General features: G+C 45.0%; 1 protein-coding gene across 13 annotated transcripts in view; it reads left to right on the top strand.

Moving 5' to 3' along the window:
* The window catches only part of LOC130198577 (receptor-type tyrosine-protein phosphatase F), a 157,131-nt gene that overhangs the window by 71,138 nt on the left and 58,520 nt on the right, over positions 1-27,473 (top strand). For 12 of the 13 annotated variants that reach the window (XM_056421785.1, XM_056421786.1, XM_056421796.1 and 9 more), the window contains exons 5-8: positions 14,465-14,653; positions 18,741-18,851; positions 25,405-25,674; positions 26,375-26,956. In XM_056421785.1, the coding sequence (XP_056277760.1) occupies positions 14,465-14,653; positions 18,741-18,851; positions 25,405-25,674; positions 26,375-26,956 (1,152 nt within the window). Of the gene's footprint in view, positions 1-14,464; positions 14,654-18,740; positions 18,852-21,323; positions 22,123-25,404; positions 25,675-26,374; positions 26,957-27,473 lie in introns of those variants that run through there. The other variant, XM_056421794.1, reaches the window with a different exon arrangement.

Genomic DNA, 27,473 nt, shown 5'->3' with positions numbered 1-27,473 from the left:
CACTCTCTTGTCCTTTAGGAGACAGCAGACCTGTCTCTGGTTTAAAACAAAAAAGGAACATTATCTAACGGTACCAGATCTAAAGACCCATCATTACCGGAAAACTCAGCTGTCAGAGTGAGAATTAGAAAGGTTGTCCTTCAGACCCGCTGCACACCTTCTCCTCTGAACACAAAATGTCAAGGGAATAAATAATTTCGGAAAGGTCAAATGAGAAATATGCAAGCATCCGAAGCCTCTCCAGTGGAGAAAAAAATAGCTGCTTGCTTCTCACATGTCAAACATCTCTATATAGATGTATTAATATTAATAGAGCTCTGCCTATGAGTACATGTCGTGCCTCTCTAATTGTAAGATTGGGAAAGAGGCCATAATTATACAGCCGTTTCTGCACGTCGTTCAAAACGTTTGCAATTCAGGAGCGTCCCGGCGTTACTGTGTTGGATGTATTTCGAGGCCGTGTGTTTGGTGGCAGTAAACAAATGACTGCCTCGCTGGTTAGAAAGGCCTCTATTTGCTTGGCATGCATTATTGTCCCCTGTGCGCAGGCAGAAGAAATGACTGCGTCACAATGCCAGCAATATATATCTCAGGAGCCGAGCAAGTGCGGACAACAAACCTGACTGGGTAAACAGCAAAGAAATCGCATTGCGCCTCTTCCCAGGCGAGATAAATACACGAGCTATCTCGGAATGATTTAATACCGAGCCGCGCTTCTCCGACAATTTAATCCTTTCCTCTTCGCTATTCTCCAAATCATCCACAATGGCCAAAATAAGGTCCGTTGTGTGACTGCTTTTCACATTAGTTTCTCACTCTCTCTGATTCTCCTTTTGAATGCTGGTAATCTGGAGTGTTTCAGCTGCAGTTTGAATAGCCGTTGTTGAGGAAAGTAAGTGGTCAGCTCAGGTTTGCCCGTTGGAACTGCCGGTCGTTGATGCAAATGATGCAGGGTGTGAAAGTTTGCGTTTGCTTTTCAAGTGGAACAGGTTGGACTTCTGTCTTTGGGGAAGGGCTGTTATCTGTCACAACACGCTGTTTGAATACAGAAGCACCAACTTGCACGCACTCCAAGCCATTCAGGGACACACACGTACACACCCCCCCCCCCCCCCCCCATACTGTATTTCTGAGCTCCATTGTGTCGGTCTGTGTCACAGATTTAATTTCTCCCACCATCTGCTGGCTGGAGGCCCGGCGTCCGAAGCTCATATCCAGCCTGACAGAAACAAACTGCATCTGTCTCTGCATGCTTCTCCCAAGGACTCACGCAATATGGCAGAGTGGACTCACCCTCCTGGCCACCCAATCTGCATCCTCACATCCTCCCTTTCAAGGACTTGGGCATCTGGAGGTGGACATGTAGCTCCTACGGTTTCTCCAGGGCTGTATCGCTTGTATCGCAGCTCCCGTTTACCACACCGGAGAATGAACAAGATCACACACATCAACCGGTTTTCAGCCGTAAAAACCTAATGCATAATATTAAAATGAATTACAAAACACTATTCTGGTTTTGCTGCTTGGCGTTTTCTATTATTTAGTCGCTGGCCTGACCAGCGCTGACGGATACCGTTCACTTTTTGACCGATCAAGCATTTGTTCTATGCAGATGAGCGGGTTGTTGGTACGAGGCTTTCATTTACCTTGCTGGAGTCCAACTCTACAGCTTGTTGTATACAATAATAATAATACTTGTTGTTATAGGTACTAAATATATATCTGACCTTCTGCTAATCTTTCTGTGTGTGATCAATTAATTATCATAATTTTTTTTTTTTAAACAACCGGGAAGCAGATTTCCAAAAAGATTCTTCATAGATTAATTGTTTAATATCGTTAAAAGACATTATTTTCTGTTTGAAGTAAAATGATGTTATATGAATGGGGTAACTTGCAAACGAACGACGGTTAATTGATCCGATTGGTTGTTTGACAACGGACTCAAGTTTCCATTTCATACGTAGCCTCGACATCTGGACGGAGTCGTTCTGGCTTTGAGGCAAAACAATGTTATCATCTGCACGTGTCCATCAATCGCTCCGGGCTGGAGGCGAGCTGTATCTGTCCTGCAGCGTCTGGCTCGCCTGGGCCGTCACCGCTGATCATGTCTATTGCCTGAAGGGAGGCAGAGGGAGAGGTCAACGAGTTAAAATAACATTTACAAAGTGGTTGATAGAACCAAGAGAGACAGACCTATAATCGTACCGGGATAAGTCAAACATGTAAGAGTCCATGTGTTTTTGTGTTTTTTGTTTTTCTGCACTGGTGGTGAATTCGAGCGCCACTTTAAAAGTCACTTGATCATTACAGCGTTGCCGGCGTCCCACCACTTTCTGAAAACTGTTGAAAGCATGTAATTTGATATTAAAACCTCCAAACACATTTGCAGCCTGTCCTAATGACTCGCCGAGTGGATTTACATTTCTCACATAACTCGAACCACTTTGGAGAAGCATCCTGAAAGGTGTTCAGGAAATGCTGGGACCTATTTATCCGTTCTTAAGTGGGCCAGTGGTGTTCAAAGAATGTTTTCAAGTGTCGGAGCGTTTCACTCCAGCGCAAAGAGCATATTTGCTTCAAGAAATTTGCTTAATGAATGGAGATGAAAGTATTATCTGTTACATTGATGAATTATGTGTCTTTAAAGTTGTCTTTGTTGTCTCTTGTGTGAAGTCACATACTCAGGGAGGGTGGACGCTATAAAAGTAACGCCTGCTGTTCCCACAATGCAATTTTTTGCAAACTCCCAGTGGAGAAAAAGACCCGGAGCAGCTGACCTCGCCTTGCATGGTTGTTCCGGTGGATGTGTCCTTCTGTGCCTCTGCTCTGCGACATTTATTGAGAGCAGAGCTGCAACCTATCACTGCTGCCCAATTGTAAGTTCTGGCCGCAGTTGATTGTCGGGGCATATTGAAGTCCTGATCTGGATTGTGTCTCTGGGCTTCAGGAGATATCGGAGATGTGACAAGATATCCACGTCCTTCGATGTCTGCGCATCGTCTCGATCGGACAGGGATATCCGTGAATTGACATCTGCTGTTAAATATCTGCCACAAACAGCTGAAACTGGCTTTCATTATTCAATTACAGATTTGGCTGAATACTTGTTTCTGAGAGCGTGACCGATGTGATTATCAACAGTGTTTCGCCGTGCGTGTTTTGCATTCAGAGGGACGCACTGCTTCTTCCATCGGGGTGTCGGGGCTCCGTTCGGCCCGGGATCGACTCCCTTTGTGTCCGTGCACACGTGTGCATCCACTGGCTCACGATTATCGCTTTCACTGTGAACCAGACAAGAGGCAAGCAGGGAGAGATCATTAAGCATCTAAATGTGGAGACACAATATTATGTTGTGCACTGAATGAACACGTAGGTTGTTGGAAACTGTCACTCACAAATGCCCTCCTGAATCAAAGTGATATTTGAAGGGTCCAACGCAGTCAAACGCTTTCTGACACCGGAGCAGTCTGAGCCCTGCAGACAGTGATCTTGTCATTGTGGAGCAAATAAATGTCTTCATGACTTCGTGCTGTTTTTCTTACTTTAACTAAACACGTTTTATGCGCAGCCATAGTTCAACCTCTCCCCACCCGTATGCTGTAGCTGTTCTGCATTTATGGAAATCCAGCCGTTGTTAATAGGTCTATCACATTTACTTCCCTCTTCATGGCACCGGTAAACCATAACAATGTAAATCAGAAGTGGCCTGAAACGTCTAATTTCAATTAAAAATGTGCAGAACTCAGGAAAAGAAATTACTTTTGTCGTAGACCCAAGAGTAAAATAACTTTTGATTGAATAGATTTCTAACAATTGCTTCATATTATTAGCTCGTAGTGTATTGAGTATTGTTTTGGTTGGTTATGTATAGATAATTGTAATGAATCATGCAAACAAGTAATGATTGGCCAACACACCAGGAAACACAAGAACTCGTGGTAGACAATTAATCTAAATGAATTTGTTTAATAAGAAATCCCTGCGAATTGATTTATAACAATGGTCATTTTAGGCCACATTTGTTTGTGTTGTTTTGTTGAAGAGCATCCATTATTAATAGCGTTGCTAATGTTCTCACCACCCTTACGACAACACATCATCTGAAAAAGGACCACGGTAACACATCACAGATACAATCTCGGCAAAAATGTGATATATAACAATTTCTTGTTCGACCTTTTATTATATTACGTGCACAAATGTCTATTTCTGAAGGGGAATAATAAAGTAAAAACAACACACACGGTGCTCACAAGAAAAGCCCCACCTGGCATTCCTTTATTTGTGAACAATAACGGCCTGGCCTCAACCCCAGCAGGTAAAGAGCAAGTTCCACCTTAAATCTCTGCAGGCCAGTGAGTCAACGGCTCCCCAGGCCCTGACTGGCTATGGATGGATGGGCCCACTGCATGTCAGGGGGGTTCTAATACCGACACTCAATGAGCTGGCTAATGGGAGTCCTTTCACCCTGACCCATTTTCCTCACACATTTACACACCAGGCCCCCTTGGCTTACCCACTGGGCCATACAATGCTGTGGAGAACGGCTCGTCTCACCAGCAGCCTCAGAGCTTGGCCTTAAGCCTGACATTTCCCTCATGCTTAAGAGGCACAGTCCCGTTTTCTCTAAGCTGTTTCTCAAGGTTGTAGTTGATCCGACTGCTTACAGCTGTCAAAGACACTGTTAATTGTGCATGCATTACATCAGCATCAATATTTGTAACCTTTTTTGCTAATTCAGAGCCGCCCGGCTTAACACTGACAGTGTCAGGCAGTGCATGTTCACCAAGGAGCTTGATGCACACACTTGTTCCTGTCATTATTTTAGGAAATGGTGGTGAGATTAGAACCAAGATGGAAAATAACAGGGCAATGAAATCAGAGCCCTGGGTTTTACTTTAAACCTGATATTATGTCGACGTCGTAAATCAGTCAAAGCTGCCAGCTAATTCACTTCAACCATAGAATAGCAGCAGCCATCAAAGTCTGTTCTACTGTTGGCCAGCACAGATGAAATGATTGCATTTACCTCTTTTGAGTTGAGCAGTTAATAGGTCGTGCCACGGCGTGACACTTTTCCAACACCAATCACTTCCGCAAAACACAACAAAGTTGAAGCTGTCGACATTGATTCCCAGACCCTGCGTATTATTCATTATCTCAGGCCGAGGGAATAAGTAAAGGCTGTCACAGGAGGCCAGTCAGTGAGGATTTAATTAACAGAACCTGCCACATTCCACTACATCCACTGCCTTTCTCACAACTCATAAAAGCCATCCCTACCTGCTGTAATTACACTAAACATGTCACAATAAAGCTCTGCTGTCGATTAATTTGACTTGTGGAGGAGATCAATTAATTCATTTATTTGCAAACCGCCGCTCTGCTTCCTTTTGTAGAACGATCTTCATTAACCGTCACGCTTCTTGATTTTTTGCTCCTGTCCTTGTTCTTTTTTTTCTTCCTTGAGACACCTGGAGGAATAGCCTGTCTTATGAGCCACATTGTATGACCAGACAAATGTACCATGCATTCTTGGGTTTTCTAATTCAGGGGCAGTGTCATTAAAATAGGAGTAAACCACAAGCCGTGGACTCCGTAACGCTCGAGTCTCAAGGGTCTTCCATCAAACTCCGGCTGGTGTGACCGAGGCAGGAAGTAGAGCTGTAATCTCCAAAGGAAGGCCTACAGCTGTGCTACCCGTACTGCGCACAGGGTTCGTACGGTCATGGAAAACCTGGAAAAGTCATGGAATTTTAAAATGGTCATTTCCAGGCCTGGAAAAGTCATGGAAAAAACTTAAATCATAAAAGTTTTGAAAAAGTCATGGAAATGTGTTGTAATCACATGTTCATTTACACCTAGTTTGAAATAATTAATATGTTTTTTAAAGAAAGACGCTCAAAATATAAGCGGGCTTACGCTCTCAATACGCACTATTTTCTACATTTTTCATGTTTATATCGAGATTTCAGTTTGGTCATGGAAATTTGGTTTAAAGTCCTGGAAATCCATTGGGCAAAATGTGTAAGAGCCCTGTGCGTCGTTAATGGGGGATGTGATTCTGTCCCACAAGGTGACCTGGTCAGCAGAACCATGTGCAGTCAGAAGACCACCCTCGGGTTGCAGGAGCGCTCCGAGGCCACGCTTATGTACTAACGGGTGCGCCGCGGCATTAATAACAGGCGCAGGGCATCCGGCAGGGCTGTAGATCAAACTGACAACAGTGGAAGTCTGATATCAGATTGGAGAAAAGGGGAGATGAATAGGAAAGTGGAGAGGGGGAGATGAGAAAAAGAGAGGGAGGGAAGGAAGGAAAGAAAGGAGTTGGTGGGGAATTAGACGACTGTTATTGATTATCTGCCTGTCAGCGAGGAAGTAAGGCCAAATGTTCCGCTCTGCCAGGCAAAAAAGTGTATTATTTCAAAGGTCATGGCATGCGTTAGAGTGTTTTTACTCCAAGTCCACTTGGATAAACTTCTGTTTATAGCGGCGCGGTGATGCAACCCCCCGCATGGAGCCCTGAGAGGACGAACAAACGGCGTTAACAGGACTTTTTGTTATGACTGTGTGTCTGTCGCGGTCCGTTGCCTGCAGGTGTGTCAGTGCGTGAAGTTCATCTCTCCTGAACAGTGTTTGTTTGATGCACGGCTATCTCCATAGCAACTGCGATAACACAACAGACACCAGGCGTGACAGGATGTTCAGACGTATTTCAATGCTCATTTCAGTAAACATTGTACATTTGCCTCCAGTTCCGTGGAGATTTATTTTAATTATTTTCTTCTTTTTTTACAATGTTCACGTCATTACAACAGTATTACATCAATGGCCTCCTTGTCTCTGATGCCGTGTCATCCACCTCTCCAGTGGGAGCTCTGCCAACTAGTATTTCTCTGGAGATTGGAGGGTCGTGCTCACGTGGCCGTCATGGCACGACATGTGAGAAAAACTCCTCGCCCTCCGATGGTTCGCAAGTCACAAGCCAAAAAAGGCAGTTACATGAATACCAGTCGAGTCTGTCTGCCGGCTTTATTCCCCGGGCCTCATTAGTCGCTCCGTGAGTGTCAGAGGATTTCAGAGAGAAACACCTGCAAGTGCGACTATACTTATCAGACACGTACACGGTGAGAGTTGTACTGAACCACAGGAAATGTTCATCAGTAACAGCTGAAACTGTGTCTTCGAACTGGAAATGGAAATGTTTTTCTTTATTATCACTTTCCAGAGTGTGATACGTCCACCACCACCTTTTGCGTTTCTCATAAATCCATCCATCATCTTTTTTTTCTCCCCCTTAAGCGTCGCAGGAAGCTGGAGCAGACACTGGGGGTGGAGGAGGGGTACATTCTGGACAGGCTGCCGGTCAATCACAGCGCTGACACAGAGAGACAGACCCGGCTTCCAGGCCGTATGCGTGTGATGTATTTTGGGAGGGGGAGAAGCCCACACAGGCATGGAGGAACATGCCGGCTCCACACAGAAAGCATGCGGACAGGTCTGAACCCAGAAGGTTGCGGTGAGACGACAGTGCGCCGCTGTGCAGCCGGTCATAAATCCTTTGCACTTGTCACATTTTCCAAATGAACCTCCTGGATGCTTTGAGCAACCATCAGCGATTCAACTGTTCACAGAGCTCTTTCATTTGAACTCCTGGCTTTTCCGTTTGCACCTCCCGCCGACGCCGACACGCCGCACACACCTCGGTGTCTCCGGCAGATGCAAATGTCTGTCTCGGCGATGTTCTCGGCTCCAAACCGCCGCGGGCCGCGGGCTTTGTTTCTGCAGCGGACTCGTCTGCTTTCCACTGCCGTGTCGACTCGAAAGCAGCCGAGACGTAGACGGCACGTATTGCACTGTATTTAGTTTGTCTCACAGGTCGGTCCCGCAGAAGGTGGAAGAATAAAGCCTTTATTGAATAAACATAGAAAACACTGAGACTGTAATCTCTGTAGTTTTCCAACAAATAGAACCTCTTTCAAACATGTCCAGTAGCGATCAGTGAAGAGCTTCATGCCACACACAAGCAATTTAAAAACCCCAACCGGCCGACACAGACGTGCATACGCCCCTTTTTTTCTACCTCTCATGGCGCATTGATGGACGTTTAAAAGGGCAGATTTTAGAGCAGTAATATTTCACGAGACGAGTCGCTGTCACTGTGTTCCTTTGGCTCGCGCCATCAAAGGAGACATCACCTTTAATTGTCGTCATCCATCACTTGGCAAAAGGCACACGTGGAGATCATAAGGCCTTTTTATTTATTGCAGCTCAGATGAATAAGCTACAGCACTGAAGAAAAAGGCTCACTGTATCACCTCCATTTTGCACGTTGATGCTGACTTAGATTAGCTAACGATACAGAGTGAAGCAAGATGCTATGGGCGGCGTGCACGTATGCACTCAACTCCAATGTTGTCGCATGGATATTCCTCACCATATGTTTCACGACTGCGTGTTCCCTTGAGGTGCTTTGGTCTGGTCTCACTTGAAAGATTCATAGCAGCACGTGAGAGTATAACTAGGGAGGAGACACGAAGCCATAGGGCAGAGGAAACGAGGCAGGCGCCTTATTTACGCAGAACTGCTGTTTCCTGTGTCAGGGCTCCCCTGTTAAGGAGGAACTGGGGTGTCTGGAGTGTTCCCCCCCACTGAGATGAGTATGTTTGGGTTGAAGGGAAAACGCGAGTTGATGTTAGTGCGGGATTGAGCTCCAGCAGCTTCCCAGTGGGACAGGAGGACAGCGACGGGTCTCTTTCAGCAGGGCTCTGATGAGACCCATCGCCCGAGCTGCCACGCTCCACTCACACTGGTAATTGGAGCTGGCAGGAGGTTGGCATGCACCCCTCCCCCTTGCCCCTCCACTTCTCCCCCATCCCTCTCTCCTCTTTACTTTATTTTTCCCTCTCTCATCGGAATCCTACCCCACCTGCCTGTGGCTGTTACAGCAGCAGAGGCACACCTCCTTGGCACAGCAGTTCATGATTACTGTATCATGTTTTCCTCATTTAACTAATTACCATCGTTTTTTTAATTATTCAAATGGTATTGCTAATGTTTCCTCGGGCCCTTTTTCTGTATAGTCAAGACCCCCACTGCGATCTTAATTGAGTATTCTACACAGAGAACCTTCCCCTCCTGCCCTCTTTTCCACAGTACGGTTTTAACCACTGTAAACAGGCTCATCCGCTAAGCTGCCGTTGGGCAGTGGGAGTGTGAGCGTGACAAACAGATGTGGAGGACGCAGCGCTCCCTGTTTTTCACATGACGGAACCAGTTCACACGTACCTGGAGTTACATCTGACGCATATCAGCCTCTGGCTTGACTCATTTGCAAATCCAGGGCGGTTCTTCTACTTTTTGTTCCAACAACTGTACCACCGAAGGCGCTTTACAAATCATGGATAAAAACCACTGCTCTAAGACAGGTTGGATTGGGACATCTTGGACAGTATATCGTATCAGCAGCAGGACAACGATTTGGATTGCAGAGTTTTTAATGTCTGTGAAACACTGCATTATATTTGACTGCTAAGTTTGCAAACCAGCAGAATGAATCCTGGTCCCACATGACATCCCGTTGGAATGTGTCTGCCTCCCTGAAGGCTTCGTGTTGTCCGCCGTCCGTCTGTATATCCGCCCGTCAGCCCGTCCGTTCTTGTTAACGCGATGTGTCAAGAACACCTCGAGGGAATTTCTTCAAATTTGGCACACGGGTGGACTGATTAGCATTTGGTGGTCAAGGTCACTGTGACCTCACAAAAAAAATTAGTTTGGCCATAACTCAAGAATGCGTATGCAAATTAAGATCATTTGACACAAATGTTTATGAGGATAAAATGATGAAATGATGACATTCTGGGCAGTCACGGGTGTTTACTGCACCATGGCTGGTTGTCAGAGTGACTGTAGTGTGACGCAGACACACCAGTCGAGGTATAAACGCACAGACTATAAATCATCCTTAATGGATCGCCTGCAGGACGTTATCGCATCATTTTTGCCTTGTGTTTGTGTGCCGGGGCCTTTTTATTTAAAATGTCCCCTTGACAAACATCAACCTGCATAGCCTGCATTGCTTTATTGGATTATCTCCATATTCCCCCTCATTTCAAATAAAAAAGGACTGAACAAAGGTATTTCTTCGTCTTCCCCGGATGACGAGGCGGACCAGGCCATCCGCAGGAGTTGCAGTTTAATTGATTATTGTTTAGTTTTTTATACCTAAAGACAACTTAAAAAAGCTCTATCGGATCCGGGCTGCAGCGTCTTACAACTGTTAAAGAAAATGGACCTTTTCATCCTGATCACTCTGTTAACCGATTATAACAGTAAACGTTAGAAAGTTATTCACGGAGAATTTAGGGATAATCATCTTAACTAAGTCTTCCATGACATTTAAAAATGCAATTCTATAATGTGACATTGTATGGTATATGAAATATTGTGCCTTTTAAGAGTAGAATGACAAGTATAGGCTCTCGAGGCAGGGGGTTAAAGATCTGAGGCCGCTGTATGTCAGAGACGCAGCACATGGAGCAGATGGCTTGAAATGGAGCAAATGAAGTGAAGCGTTCGCCCTTTTCTCTATAGCGGCACATACTAAAACCTGAAAGTTTTAGGTCCTGCTCAAATCTTAATATTACAGGCATTTGCGATCTTTTCTTTAAACATGCCACGTTTTTGTTGTTCTTTGTGTTTGCAGTTTAAATTGTCTGTTACGCTTCTCTAAGAATGAACTAACCTTGGATATCTCCTGCTCCCATAACACATACACACTCCCAACATGGAAGTTGAAGCAAGTAATACCTCCTATGGATTATTTCACCCTTTCCTTTTAAAACAATAATTAGCATTTTTCTCAACCCAGGAACCTTTGCCAATAATCTTAATCATAAATATTCTACAGGAATCTATGCAAGAGCGTTCGCTGGAAAATATCCAATGCTGATATTTCTTCAGTGAAAAGCATAGTTCCAGAAAGCAATATAGTATAACAGCTTTACTCCCTGGTAAGGTAGGACAATTCTTTCTGTGGGATATTTTACAAATCATGAATGTTTCTGCAGGTATATTTTGGATGAAATGGATCACATTTTAGGGACTTCCCCTCAGAATATGGTCTGACAGACTTCCCAATCCTCCTCAGCGCTGTCCCTGGGGCAGCGGCTCGGTGTGATCGAAAGGATCAGTGTCTGCCTCGTTGAATCGATTGGTTTCCAGCATCGTCACATTGTACCTGACCTACAGGGAAGCTTCAGCATTTTCTGTCTGATTTTGGGGGGTCCAACCCTGTGATACATGAACACAATATAAACACATGAGCAGGAGGAATCAGTGGATTGAAGTCAGACAGTCAGTACAGACCTCTTGTTAATCTCCACGCTTGATTAATTATTTATTTTATAAATATAAATTTATATTATTTGGGAGTTTTTCCTGATCCGATGTGAGGTTTTGGGGCAGGGATGTCTATGTGTACAGATTGTAAAGCACTCTGAGACAAATTTGTAATTTGTGAAATTGGGCTATACAAATAAACTGAATCGAATTGAATTGAATTAAAGATCAACCAACGGCCTTTTTAATACGTTCTCTCAATTAATGGAATCTTCAAATGTATAGATGAGAATATTGACAATGTTTTGGTCGTTTTTCTTCATAAATGTCATCATTTGACTGACAGACTGGCACAAGTTGTGCATAGAAGTAAAATTAGTAATAAAAAAAAAAAGGGGACTCCAGTTTTTCCTCACACAACCCCCTCGAAGATCTGGATAGTGGGGGAGAATCGATTGTCGGCGGAAGTGAATTAGTTGTGGAGCTGTGACCCGGCTCCAGACCCTGCTCCCATAACACTTAGTCCTGGATCTTGGGACAGACCGAAGTTCTTGGTTGGAAAATATCAGTTTTCTGATAATGTGGGGACAGAAGTTCTTTAATCTAAGAGGGGTAAACACATTTAATATCGTGTAAACACACATCAGGATTTTTAATTAAATGATGTAGTGAACCGGCAGCCACTGTAAGAAGGCAAGGACAACAGCAAAGGAGTGTTACTGTGTCCGTCTTTGGCCACGAAGCTGTCCGTCTTAAGTGTGTGTTTCCTCTCAATAAACCTTCATTCAGAAAATGACTGCAGCTGTAACATTATGGTGTGTACGTGTACACACGTCTACATCCCTTCTCTCTCTCTTTGAAGGTTAGCCAGAGCAAACCACAAAGGAACACCGGGTGCTACTGTTACCGTTATTCACACAATGACAAGCTGTACGGTGTTATGACAATGAGACGCAGCTGTCGCTGTTGTAGAGGTGTCCTGATTTCGGTTTGTATATCTGAAAACAAATCGGGAGACAGGAAGTGGGCCTCGCCACGCAGAGCAGAGGACATGCCGAGATCTGTCAACTATCTGAATTTGAGATGCTTCAGGCCGAACACAAGGGTGACAGCAGGAACAACTGCCTCACAAAGTCCAACACCCATGCAGCTATTCATGTTTCACAAATATACGTTTACATATGGATTTTAGATTTTTTTTCAGAGCCAAGTAAAGTGTGAAAATCCCAGTCAGTGCCTCCCTTCGGCTCCATCTGAAGTTGGACGGCCTTCTTGCTGATGTAATCTGAGAAACAATTAAATCAAAACAGAGTCCACATTAATAAATGTGCTTAAGAGGGTCGACCAATTGCACCAATGACACTCTGAGTGGAGTACGTGGAGTCCAAAGGTTCTTCTTGCCACCTCTTGTTTATAGTCTGTTTATTCCGACCCACCCAGAGAGATTGTACGACGTATTGTTCTTGTCACAGCTGACAGCTGACAGGAGACAACCCCGTATCTATTGTCACACAGCTCACAGTGGGCAGTTTAACACAAGATATGCGTTTTGTGTCCGAGTATAGAGTGAACAACAAAATGTTCATGTCTCAATTAATTAGGGAAGTTTGTAGAGAATGCTCCCTCTCTCTCTCTCTCTCTCTCTCTCTCTCCCTCTCTCTCTGTCAGACATGCACACTGTTGCAATCACAGTCCGACATGGTTGACCAGTCCAGGGCGATGGTTTGAGATTAAATACCAAGACACCTTGTTGTTGTTCTTTGTTGTTTAGTGGACCATTCAGTTGTACTTTTGGGACATGGTAATCCTATCCTGGACGCTATATCCACAACTTCCCTATAAAGCCAAATCGGCTGTCTCGTATTCTTTTTCATCCCTGCAGATCAACTCTCGTTGGCTTAGTATGAACCTGGAGTTGGGTATCTTCTCATGGTAACAATCATTAGCGCCGTGCGAAGGATTCCATCTCAGCCCTTTGGCCCCAGGGAGACATCTACATATGAGGGGGAAAAGATAAAAGAGATTACAAGTTTAAGAGAAAGCTGATAACAAGACCTCTCAAGGGCTATTGTGTTTCCTCTTTATTAACTCTGTCCAGAGGTTAAATGAGGGTTTATTAGGAGGGCAGGTGGGAAGTGGGTCTGATTCAGGATAGGTGGCACAATTAGGACAGGTCAGTACCCGTATTATATGTAATCAAAGAAAGCAAATGTGAATCATAAAATGGTTACAACACATGTATCTAACAATCATGTATCTTTTAAGATAAGAATTCTGTTACATTTAAGCCACCTATACATGTTCTCAAAACTCAACAAGGTGGGATATCACATTGTTTAATCTTCATAACAGAGAAGACATGGAGGGAAACAACCGAGCGCTCCCAGTTAGTTTACCTTTGTACCGTCGCTGTTTACTCTCATGCCCAGAGTATACGTTGTGCACAATTGAAACGCATGCATTACTGATGATAATTGGAATCCGATATGTCACGGCTCAGCCCAAAAAACAGCCCAGGACGATATTTAGTTCATTATTTAGTTCCTCTTATGATGAGATGTCAGTATATATTTGAGAGCAGTCTTCCACCTGAGAAGAACACATTTCAGGATTGTACTTCAGGTGTTGTCCTGGATATGATGTTACATTCATTATGATGAGTTGGATTATTCAAATAGGTTTGTTTAGTTGCTTAAGCCTAAGGCGGATCATTCATGCACGGGTGCCCAGAGACCGATTGCCATCCTTCCTCTGTCTAAACCTGAGACTCCCCATGCCGGATAATACGCCCGCTATGATAATTAATCACAGCTATTTCTATTCAACCAAAATTCAAATACAAATCATATCAGACTTTTCTTTTCCGCTGTTGTATATTCTGCTCTGTGTGTGTGCGTGCCTTCTGGTTACTGTTTGGCCTGGACACCTGAAATGTTTTTGCTCTCTTTCATCCTCTTCTCTGCCCTTTCCAGCTCAGCAACTTTGATGCACTCAATGCCTCTCACAGCAGTTGGAGCCTATACTCTGTCAGAAGCGTGGTTTCCCCTTGTTGTTTTTTTCCCTCATTGATTGCCATATGTGGCTCTGGATATGCTAACAATTTGCCTATACACATTTTCAGAGAACCAGGTGCCCCATGGCTTCCCCACCATCGATATGGGTCCCCAGCTGAAGGTGGTTGAAAAGACCAGAACGGCCACCATGCTGTGTGCCGCCAGCGGAAACCCGGACCCAGAGATAACATGGTTCAAGGACATGCTGCCTGTGGACATCAGCAGCAGCAACGGGCGCATGAAACAGCTTCGTTCAGGTACAATTTGATTTTATCTGATTTAATTTCTTCAAGGTGTTACTCTCCATGACATACTGATAATATAAATATGGCAAAGGCAAGTCATGAAATTCCAACAGACACAAGACATGAGGATGATGTGGACACACTCAAGGCCTTTGGTGTCATGTATGACTTTGCGTATTCTCGCTCATCACAAAGGACATGAACGTTTTACTCAAAGTGTGTCACCTTGATTGGTCAGCTGAGTTCTTACTGAACGTTATTCCTCACAGCTGCAGCCCATTTTAAAGTCACACAGAAGTCGGAATGGAGTTCCTGCATTTCTTTTGACAGTGATGCATGAGCATCGAACCATCCAAAGTTCAGGAAGAGAATTTTCACCATAATACCACCGAATCCCCCTTTATACATGCAGCTGGGTGACACTGAGGCCAGCCGATTATGCATTAGCTGGGATTTAAACCTGGAAAAGATCAAATATGCATGAGGTGCTCTTTGTTCACCGTAGCAGTCCACTCGATAAATAAACAGTGCTCGCTTGACCTGGATCAGATGGAAAAGGTGCAAAGTGAAAAAGATTAGTGGCTTTTGACCAGATTTGTGGCTCCTTACTAAATCTGCCTCACGTAAAGTGTCAGGCCCGGCTGCAGGTCTGGGGCCGCACAGATTAAAGATGAGAGCTACTCCAGAAGCCGCCTGGCACTCGAGCCGCCCAGTGGAAGCCGAATAGAGGTCACTGGGACATGTTCACTTGGACTAAGCATGTTCTTGCAATATTAACAAGCACAACCTAAATTAGATACAGATTTGTCCCAAATGTAAGAACACAACTCCTTAATTGTTTGATAGTGTTTTTTTATAACATGGTCAAAACTGTGCATAAAACCATGATTTTTCAAATATATTAATTTTTTTACTTCGAGCAACACACTTTTTAATTAGTTTTCTTTCTCACAAATAGAAATAGTGCCTGAGAAATGCTGATATGTAATGCCCTCAGACTAACAATTATTTGTATCCACAATCCTTTTCTTGACATCTGCCGCCATATCAGGATTTACATTTTTCTGCACATGACCTGAAACGAGGCCAATTTTGCGATGGTGGAAAAAAAACACGTTCATTTTTTCTGCCACAGTTTAACAGAAAAGGGCAGAGGCCCAGTTCCTCTCATTGCATAACACTTGCTCTATTCCGAGCACGCAGACACGTTTGGTCTATCTATTCACACCATCCAAATCATTCACTCTGTAGAGACACTAACTTATTTTGTACGTAATACCTCTGACCTGAATACTTTTTGCTGTGCATCATTCTATTTTTGTGTGTATGAATTTCATAAATGTTCTCTTGCCCATTCTACTAACTGCTTTCGAGACAAATGCAGTCTTTACAAAGAGTAATGCCATCTTAAATTAGAATGCTTAATAAAAGAATATGCTTGAGTTGCATAGTATTTAAATGGTACAAAGATGCAGCTGTTGTCTGCACATACAAAAGTAGCAGAATGATATGTATGTGGCTGTGTTCATTTAGAGACAACGAGTACAGTGCACGATGTTTACTTGCTTCACAACATTGATTAAGTGCATTGAACTGCATCACATTGCATTTAAGTGGCTCCTACTCTGTATCCCTTTATTTTTGTTTATTATCTGTGGCCTGTCAAAAGCCATGTTTTTCTCTCCCACTATAAGTGGATTACTAACGGATCTCTCAACCCTGTTTGCATCAAAATTACTCCCACCTAGGTGGTACACCAATTAGAGGTAAGGATAATGAAGTGTGTTGGAAAATGTCACGTCCACACCATTCCCTCACATTCACATCAGATCCCTGCATTTCCCCCAAAACGCCACATCACCAGGTTCATCCGTGGTGGTAGAGCCAACCCACCGTCTTCCACCCCCCCTCGTCTCTTCCCAACATGTCCTGTCTGCTGTCTGCTCCCTAACAAACAAATGATCACCAACCCACACGTCAGGAGAGCGGAAATGCAAAAGGCAGTCCAAGGTGTTATCTTGTAAATTGGCTTTTTCAAGAGTCCTTCTACACTGTTAGAAATGAGCCACTTTTTTTTAACATACACACACACACACACACACAAACATAAACAAACACACACACATTTTGGCTTCAGCCTCTCTTGTGGCTTTTCAGCAAAAAGGGGTGATGAGTTGCATTTTTAACTAAAGGCCACTGCGGCCACCAGAGGATCTACCTGCCTCCTCTCTGCAGCCTCAATGTAAACCAATATGGCTGCATTTGCATCACGCCCATGCAGCATTGCCCCCCAGCACAGGGAACAGGAGGCCTCGTTGAGATTGTTACAGTGGAAGCTTCAACCCCTTTTCATGGTAAGCTGGTGCTTTCCCCCCGGAGTGAAAGCATGATTCCAGCGGGGTCGATGCAGGACGTCTGGGGCAAGCCGAACTCATTTGCATCTCCCAGCTGTCTGTCTCACTGTCTGTGCGTCCTTGGCTCCGAACGCGGCCCCTATTCAATTAGTCGTTTCACAGTTTAGGAATTAAGACGTCCTCCCGCCTGCCGCTGTGGCCCCGTGTGTCATTTCTGCACTTGTAAACAGTGAAATGAGCTTGCAGAACATCCAGCAGTGTTTGAGCAGTTGAAAGTAATTGAAGGGGTTTAGTGCTGCAGCTCAGACAACTGCCAGAGCAGTAACCTTCTACAATCCTGGAGTCGTCCCACTGTTTCCTCCCGCTGGAGGACGGGCAGATTGACAGATCGGTGACACCAGCATTAGCATGCAGGTGCATGTCAGTGCTGAATCAGGCAGCGATGAGCTCAGCGTGCAGAGCAAACACCTCGGAGAGATATGTTGTCATCAGATCTGAGGCGGTGTTATTACATGGTTATGCCCCGCCCTGTTTCACTTCTCTTTTTTTGGCCTTGTCTCGATCCGAGCCCCCTTAGGTTGGTGGTGAACCTGTTTGTTGCATTCATCTCATACTGCATGATGTGAAAACAAAAATGTGCCCTGACATCTTATGCTGAGTATTTCTTCAAACCGCATGGTGGCTGGCTGCCTTTCATGCTAGTACCATGCTGTTCTGGAGACATGATACACGTCATCACTCGCTTGTGACATACATATGTACGGCTGAGAGAAGTAGTGTTGTTTTCAAATGTCTTTTTTTTAACTGTGGGATGCAGGTAAGTTACAATTACAACTCGTCTCGTCCGTCGGCCATTCACGAGGACGTGCTTCGTCAAAATGACCACACATAGACGGCTCTCCGGGGCTTTCATGCTTTGTTAGATCAACATGTTGGCCTTCTTTCTGATGACTACAGCTTCTTGGGATTGTGAATACTAATCCCAGCCATCTGGCAGAGAAGCGTTTCCCTTGAGGGAGACATGGTGAAATAGTTGGTCATGAAAGAACACAATTATGACCTTACAGCCAAAGGCGTACTCAATAAAGATTGAAGAAAAGTTACTGGCAGCTGCTTTGTCATCAAGAAAATAACAGTTACATCATCAGTTTACCTTTTACTCGCTCACTTTGGTTCAATCTGGTTGCATTAAAAAGGAATGTCCTCTCACATTATTGTGGATACTCTCAGCTCAGACTAGCATTCCTCTTTATGCCCCAAACTGGATAGTTTATCCAAATCCTTGGGTAACAGATCATTTTTGCAGTTAGTTAGTTATTAAGCAGCAGGTTGATTAGTTGCTGGTTAGCTGAGCCTCGTCCTAAAAATCTGAAGATATCCCTCCATGACTCAAAACAAACTCTTTGTCATTAAATTGAATTATTTCCATAACCAGACGGCCTTATCAGACTTGTGGGTTGTGACATGTTATTCAGATGCTTAATTGACCCTTCTTCATGGTATTTTTGTCTCCTTAACTCGACGAGGCAAATATTCTGTAAGCAGTTTCATTAAACTGCCAAATCAGCTCAATGATTATGTTGTTGGAAGCATTTTTGTGTCTGAGGCTCTTAATCGCGCATGAACTGGATCAGACGAGTTCACGACAGGCTCTCCAGCGGGTCACTGTACAGATATCTGCTCGGAAATTACATTTCATATTCCACAACTGTCAAGACGGCTAAATGTGTTAATCCTCTACGCAGGGGCTCTGCAAATTGAGAACAGCGAGGAGTCGGACCAAGGGAAATATGAATGCATTGCCATGAACAGTGCCGGGACCCGCTACTCCTCACCTGCCAATCTCTACGTACGAGGTAAAGTCACACGTCTCTCAATTCTTGAAGTCATCTGTCTTGTCTGTTGTCTCAAGCATCTTTTAAACACGTGTCTGTTTCATTCTAAATGTCCACCCACTAGTGACCATGCATCTTTATATCTCTATATCTCTATCTGTCCTTTCGCAATATTAAATATGCAATGGCAGAGCTTATTGTGCGTAACCAGAACTCCTCTCAGGAGAGTGTAGGAGGGTGCGAGTGCTGAGCATCTGTTTCACTCCCCTATGGCTTGGTTGCACCTGTCAGGGTGGGACAAATTACACCTATTCTGTAATTCTTATTGATGCATGCAGTGATTTTCAGCATATTCTGTCCTGAGTGCTAATTAGCGGGATAAGTGAAAACTCCCTGTGGGAAACATCTTTAATTGTCGTGTAATTTCCTCATTTGACGACCACATTTATTCCACCATTTCTATATTTGTGTTTTCTTCAACCGCCGTTATCCCCGCCTCGCGACTTCTCCCATACCAATAAACTAACCTCAATCTCCTGTTTGGCTGCGGCGCCGACCAGGTGCAGCTTCTGTGAAAACAGCTGCATTGAAACCATTTCCTCTGCTGCCATTGAAAGCCACGCCAGACCTCCTTTCTTTATTTTTTATTTTGACTGTATCGAAAGGCTCCATTATTCCCCCCCGCACAACCCGCAGCTCCGAAAAGGCACGGAGGGGTGTGGAGTTTCAGGGTTTGTTTTTGTTGCCATGTCTCCCTGAGCAGACTAATGCATTGTGCCCATCCTGGAATGAGCGGGTGGAGGAGAGAGAGTCGTGCAGGTCAGCCCCTGCCGATAACACCACCGTGTCTGATGCACATGAAACACAATAGCTGCTGCAGTTGTTAGTGTGGGTGGAAGAGGGAGGGAGGGAAAGGGTCAGGCTAATAAATAGACACACTCGGCTATCATTTTCTAAATGTGTTAAAAGCATATACAGTAGTGGATCACACAGGTTATTTTATAAGTGATTGATTCCATCGTCTCTTTTCATCAATCCAGATCAAATAAGTTACAGTTATTGTTTCCCTTATATGCGAGGCAAAGAAATGACAAACCCCTGCTTGGGAGATGTTAAACCAAAACAATAAATTATCTCATTAAGATGTAAAGATAATGTTGAGCATCAGTATTTTTATCAGAGGCCGGTATCCAAGACAAATGTCAGCACCTCCTCCTGGATCACAGGAATCGGAAGTAAAAGCATCCTCAAGGACCACAGCGGCATCACGTCTACAGATTAAATAAGCACCGTGGGCTTCAGGGGGTTTGGATCTTTGAGTAAATCTTGACAGGAGGAGGGAGTCAGCCAAACAGCAAATGCGAGGAAGGGACCCGAGTCTCGTCTATTAATCAGGGCACGTCCGTCACAGGTGCAAACGTGGCTTTTTCCCCCCCACAGAGGTAATTACAGTAGTTGTGTGGTGTGGCGCCAGCAGCAGGGGCCCCAGGCCCAGCGTGTCTGTAACACCACCCAGGTAGCTGTCAACCCGCTGGCCCCCATACTAACTTTTCCTCCAGCCTTGCGACACGAGTGGGGAGATAGAAATCAAACCAACCGTAACCTTTCTAAAAGTGTACTTTACTGGAATGGAGAAGAAAGGCTCTCGCCATTTGTTTTGACTCCGTCTTTGTTCCTGCAGCAAGAATGAGGAGATGAGACCCGGGGCGGTGCTATCACAGGGCTGCTTGATTGGGTTTAAAACGTGAGGGACTCACGACAAGTGGCCTTGGACATGCCTCTCTTCCTCTCCTGTTGTTTGCTTCTTTTATTTCCAGCCACCAGAGTGGAGGTTTAGGGCCTCACAACACACTTTGAAACATGTAAACATCCTGTAAGAAGCTTGGGGAGCCAACAGGTCATTTGACAACTGTTCGATTTGACAGTGCAGATGTGTAGAAGTAAAATGATTCTTTGAATAACAAACAAGGCTGCACTGATACAATTACTTCTACATATTTAACTCCAGCACCTGTTAAAAATGCAATCCTCCCTGATTAGAAGAGTAATGCGTAGCCTCGGAATGTCAGTAACGTAATAACCACTATTTGAAGGTGACATGAAAAGATTACCATGGGAGAACGATTTGTGGTATTCTTCTCGATCAACACCCGCCCACATACTCTCACACACCAGACACACACACACACACACACACACACACACCTACGCCTATCCGACTGGCATTAAACGGCTTGTTCTGGGTTAGTCTTTTGTGTCAGCCAATGTGTGTCTGTTTTTTTCCCATGCAACCTGATCCCATTCCTGTCTGCAGGTACACAAACATACTGTGCGAGCATCACAGTCAACACCCTTGTTTTGACATTTTAGGGCCAAAAGAGGAGGGTGTCCTCATATTTCTCCGTGGGGGGTTGAGACTGAAGGTGTGGAGGGGGGAGGGGCAACTCATGGATGTTATTTTCTTTCCTGTCTATGCATCTATTTATGTCTGTACACTTATCATCCAGTCAGTGTGTGTGTGTGTGTGTGTGTGTGAGTGTGTGTGTATATTGGTTCAGGTGTGCACCTTGTTTGCTGCGGGTCACTTTTGGTGACCCTCCTCTAAAGGTGGACTCCATCAACGTGGGCAGAATCACAAGCGTCCTGTGATTGTGCCCGAGCGCTCGTCTGTCAAGTGTTTGTATCACAATGGAGGAGGGATGTCAGCTTCTGTCTGCCGGCACTCCTTCATATGTCAATGTGAAACGCCAATATGTCAAAGAGGATAAAGTGCTGCCGTCTGGCTATTCTCTAACCTCTTCATACTGTTCAGTGTCTGTCTGTGTGTGTGTGTTTGTGTGTGTGTGTGTGTCTGTGTGTCACGGAGAGTAATTTACACAATTATAAATTCAGGTCAATCGTCCAGTGTCCTTTACTTCAGCAAAGACTCTTGAGATCAGAAATATTCTTTCATTCTATCCTTAAGGAAAACAAATCATATAGATTTGACTACAATGTGTGTAAAACCAAAGTCATATTTCTTTAAATGTTTTACACCGTAATCTGTTTGAGTTTAATGTAAAAATGATCGATTTGACAATGTAATTTGTTGAATGATGGAGATACTAAATCCTTTGAAAGAGGATGCTCCTGTACGTATGCGTCACTCTGCCTCTCTGTGCCACTAACCTCCACCGTGTCTGCGGAAACACGGTTCTGTTTCACTGTGTTGTCTTCCTCTCCACTTTGTGTCTTTTCATTCCATCGCTCACCTACATCAAATCACTTCATCCGAAAACAGATCAGCGTGAAGGTTTGTCATTTTCACTTTTAATCCCCTCCCTATAATTTGATGCAGATCTTAGGGGCGGTGAACCATCCTTCCCAGACCCTCTGATAAGACACCCATAGCCCTTCCCTGAGAACCCCAAATATGAATGATAGCCCTCCATAATCCATCCAATGTAAATGTGTCGTTTTGTCTCCTCGACTGCATGAAGCCCCGAGTAGTTCTTGCATGACCAGCGCCACTCCCCCAATGTTTCAATTGGCCTTACCCAGACACACAAGGATACTCCGTGAAGTCATTATTGGATCTCTGTTTGGTAATGCGGCGGCCATTCTTACCCAACCGCACCCGCACTGTTAATGTCAACCACATCCACCAAGAATCAAAGCTCCTTTCACCTTCAGACTTTCTATCCGCCTCTGTAGGCCCATCAGAGGTGTGTGATGGATTACACCGGTATTCAGGTGGCAACAGGATTTGTCTGGTGTTTAGGCCCCCCCCCCCACCCCCATTGGGTATCAGAGCTGACAAAGCCATCCTCAGGGGATTATGTCTATTTTACAGCCATGGGCAGAGACTGAAGGGTGCAATAGGAGGAGCATGTTAGCCTAATGAGAAGACATGCAGCTCCTCCTCTTCTTCTTCTTCTTCGTGTGAACAAGTTATTCATTCGTTTATTATGCTGTCATCACATTTATAGACTGCACCTCTGTTTTTAGAGTTCATAGATGATGACAAGAGAGAGGAGTTAATGTTTTGGAAATGACCTCGTCACTTGTACCATCTGCAATACATTTGCTGCTCAAAGAGCTGACCCATAGAATATTTAAGAAAGAGCTGGCAGTGTGCTGACAGCGGGGATGATCGGCCATTATGGCCGCAGCACAGCGCCGCTGCCAGGAAGCCCGGCAGCCCGCTGGCCCTGTGCCAGCTCGCTCAGATATTGATTGACTGGACAGGTTCTGCTATCCTTGGGCACTTTGTCAAGGCAGTTAAATTTATAGGTATCCAGCAAGCAGGCATGCAGAGTGGAGACGGGGCTTATTTTGTGGTTTTGATAGAGTCCCGGAGCCCGTCTCTCAACAGGAAAGAGGCTTCAGGGGAATCGATAACAATTACCTGCCCTCGAGTCATTTTGTTCCACAGCACCTCTCCAAACTTAACCCCACGCCATGAATTATTCACAACATTAAGTGTTCAATATACACAGGCCCCGTTGACTGACTGCTCTCAGCACGGTTTCGTCTCTGGAATCATGCAAGAATAACAGATGCGTTGAGCCTAATGCTCTTACATGAGGACGGCTCTGCTCATCTTTCTCTTTTTAGAGGCATATCTCGTGAAAGTGTTACAGTTGTGTGAGAAGACCCAGGTGGTGGCCAACATACGTGGAATACTCGCATCTTTTTCTCTCAATGCTACAAGTTCAGTCTGTTGTGCATTAGTGAGACTGGAAATGAGATGTTCAGTGGAGATATATGAGAGAATTGGACCACATCCTTGCTTTATCTTCCTTTCCCAGTGGACTCAGGCTAGTGATCCCATCCCGTGTATATTTCCCCAGCTCCCGTGCATGCTTTGCTTGAGAATGTCGCCCTTGTCCTGTTCCCAGGCTGGTAACACTCCTACGCCTGTCCCGTGTTTTCATTTTAACATCGGCCACATGCTCGTCAAGCTCAGAAAGCAGATTTCACGGCGGATGTCAATCTTTGTGGACCGTTATATGTGTCACCCTTTTTCCTGCATGAAACCTTCCTTGTATCATTTCGTACACGTCACATGATTGTTAATATGAAACAGTCATCATTACTCTGTCCGAGACCGTTGCTGACTCTTCACTGTTCTTAGTGATGAATGGATTTTGTTGTGTTTGAGACGCCTTCTGAAAAGTTCTTATAAAACAAACTGCAATGTTTTGATGCATCTGGGTATTGGTATGAAACAAAAACAAACAAGAATTGGGATATTATTATTTGTGTGAGATATTGAGCTCAAGCCCACATGACTGTATTGATTACAACAACAACAAATAGCAGCAGGTATGTATATATACAGTATATTATACATACGGTCAATTAAAAAGAGTGAAAACCAGGTCCTCCTTCTTATGGTGCAGTCCAGAGAACCAGCTTTCTTCTCACTGGAATCTCAAAAAGTGTTTTTGTGTTTTTTTCCATTTCACCATATAATGAGGGGAATAACAAGCATACTGTAGCTATAACAACGTTCTGGTTCAAATTAGATGGAGGGAAGGTGGGAGGGACGGAGGGGGAAATGGGAAAAGTGGAGGGAGGCTCACATTTGAAAATCCATTTTTATGGACACCGGTGCAAAAGAGCAATTACAGTCAACGTTTTTTTGTGTTCCCGGTGAGACACGGAGATGTTGTGGTCCATTAGGGGAAACAGGCAGTAGAAATCCTGCAGGGACAGTTTGATGCTGTAATATTTTGAATACATGCGACCAGCAGTCGTGGGATAGCAATAATGGGGCCTCGCGAGGGGGCTCGGCTTCACTTTCTCCATAATCAAGGTTGAAGAAGCCGCAGCTCCTCCTTCCTTCATTCAGCACCAACTGTGGAAATGTTCCGCATCTCGTAACTTCAACAGGGCTGACAATGATGTATGTTTACAGAACACTGTGAAGCTAAGTAGTCTTTGCCATGTCAAGCGGATAGGTTTGTGGTGGTTGCCAAAAGTGAGCAGGAAATGATCTGAAGGAAGCATTTCTTGTGTTTCTTTATTTAGACGGAAAGCAAGTCATATGTAAATGATGGCTGCCTGTTTATTCTGGGTCAGCTTTTCACGATTGCATGGAGCGGCTGCGTCGGTGTTTGCCTTGTCCCTGGCGACGTCAACGGGCCCTTCTAGTCTCCATGGGAACCCTTTTTAATGTCAGCCTATCTGCATATCGGAACTGCACAAAGAGAGGGAGAAAGAAAGACAGGCTGAGCAGAAGGAGCCAGGGAGAGGAATCAAACAATGCCACCTCCATGGGGTCTCTCGGTGATGCAACTCTCGCTGCCATTTGACACGCTGACAAAAGAGGGCCAGACATAGTCTCGAGGCTATTTTTTTTATGATATCCCCTTTTGTAGGCTGGAGGATAAAACACCCCCCTCAAAGTTTGATTGTGAATTTCCAGAGCCATTTAGTAACAGACCGACTATCCCCACTGTGCCGGCCCTCCATGTGATTACCTTTCCTGAGTTAGCTTTGGGGGCCAGAGCATTCAGCATAACATTAAACTATCATATTCATCTGACAATATCCGACTTACATCGTTTGCCTCTCTTAATCCCATCAGTGCGGCGAGTCCCACCCAGATTCTCAATTCCACCCACCAATCAGGAGGTGATGCCGGGCGGCAGCGTCAACCTGACGTGCGTGGCGGTGGGCTCGCCGATGCCCTACGTCAAGTGGACGATGGGCCAGCTGGAGCTGACGAAGGAGGAAGAGATGCCTTTGGGACGCAACGTGCTGGAGGTCATCAACATCCGCGAGTCGGCCAACTACACCTGTGTGGCCATCTCCTCTCTGGGCATGATCGAAGCCACCGCTCAGGTCACTGTCAAAGGTGAGGGCCGCTGACCGGACCAGTGCAGACTGGTTGTTCTATCTGCTGCTGCGTGGGCAGCTGTTTCTGTGAGGTCCAAATTGCCGTCTAATGACCGTTAATGTCGGGGCTGATGTGTGTTCTTCTTCCTTTGTGTTTGTTGAATCCTTTTTTCCGTATCTAAGTGTTTGCGTGAGTGTGGCTTTATCCGACTGTGTGTCCGTAACTATGGAACTGTGTCGTCTACCTCGCTTATCATTTGTTCTCTCTCTGTATTGATCCCAATTTCCACTCAAGTGATCGATACACAGTCATTTAGGAAGACCAACACAAAGCCCGTACTTCAAGGAAGCCAATAACAAGACTCTGTTTTGTTTGTATTTGTTAGTCACAACAGGGATCACTCTTGCAATTTCCTTGAATTCTCAGTTGTGACCCGGTCGGTTTTATAACACAACATTTTTATTTATTTGTGGATACGGGCTGCTGACAGCACAATAAGGATTAGCTTATGAAACAATCATTTTAGTGCTATGAGTTACAGAACAGATCATTATATGACCAGCCATGCCTCACCAGAGCCGATTTTAGCTGCATTGTGGCTACATTTTAGGAATCATGGTATCACATGTGTCAGACATCCAATTTCTCTCAAATTAGCCACAAATCCTCAAAGTCCATTCTTGATATCAAAGCTAATACCCTGCTCTTCTCTCCTCAGCCTTGCCAAAGCCCCCCACCTCCCTCATTGTAACCGAGACAACAGCCACCAGTGTGACTCTCACCTGGGACTCTGGAAACCCAGAACCCGTCTCCTACTACATGATCCAGTACAGAGCCAAGTCCTCAGACAATGGCTTCCAGGAAGTGGAAGGTGTGGCCACGACCCGATACAGCATCGGTGGACTCAGCCCCTACTCCGAGTACGAGTTCCGTGTCATGGCTGTCAACAACATTGGCCGCGGGCCGCAGAGCGACCCTGTGGAGACGCGCACCGGTGAACAGGCCCCCTCCTCGTCGCCTGTGCACGTCCAAGCGCGCATGCTGAGTGCCAGCACAATGCTGGTGCAGTGGGAATCGCCCGAGGAACCCAACGGGCAAATCAGGGGCTACCGGGTCTACTACAGCTCGGACCTGACGGCTCCGCTCAGCGCGTGGCAGAAGCACAACACCGACGACAGCAGTCTGACGACCATCTCGAGCCTGACTCCCGATATCACCTACAGCCTCAGGGTGCTGGGCTTCACCTCGGTCGGGGACGGGCCACCTTCTGACGTCCTGCAGGTCAAAACCCAGCAGGGAGGTGAGCAGCCAACCACGGCGAGTGTCTCGTGTTTATCAATGTGTGTGTGTTCATGTGCACGTGTACACCTTTTCATTTAGCCTGTGCCAGTTGTGTTACCCCCACCACTTATGCTTACAGATAATGTGTAGAGACACAGTAGCAGTTTAAGTTCGGTATTTAGAGTTAGCTCACGTATTTTATTTGAAAAATGTGAGTGACTCGACATTCTGACAGAGAATTCTGATTTCTGGCTAAAAAAAATCAAGGAAGAATAGTTGAGGACCACCTGGTCAATTTCGGACCCCATCCCACTTTTTCACGGGCCACTATCTTCTATTTTACTTCTAATTCTAGGAAAAAGCAAAGAATGATGCCAAAGAGTTTTATTGATGGGAGTGGTTAGCGTTTTGCACCAGGGAGATTGGACCCCTGTGCAGAAGTCTATAAACTCACAAATACCATGCAGGCTTCCAGCAACTATTGAAAGAAAAGAGACTTTGAAAAGACTCTCTGTTAAAAGCTTCCACAACAAAGA

The sequence above is a fragment of the Pseudoliparis swirei genome, chromosome 8 (genome assembly GCF_029220125.1).
Source record: "Pseudoliparis swirei isolate HS2019 ecotype Mariana Trench chromosome 8, NWPU_hadal_v1, whole genome shotgun sequence".
Classification (NCBI taxonomy): Eukaryota; Metazoa; Chordata; class Actinopteri; order Perciformes; family Liparidae; genus Pseudoliparis; species Pseudoliparis swirei.
Note: the sequence above shows the minus strand (reverse complement) of the source record. Positions and strands in the feature narration are given on the sequence as shown.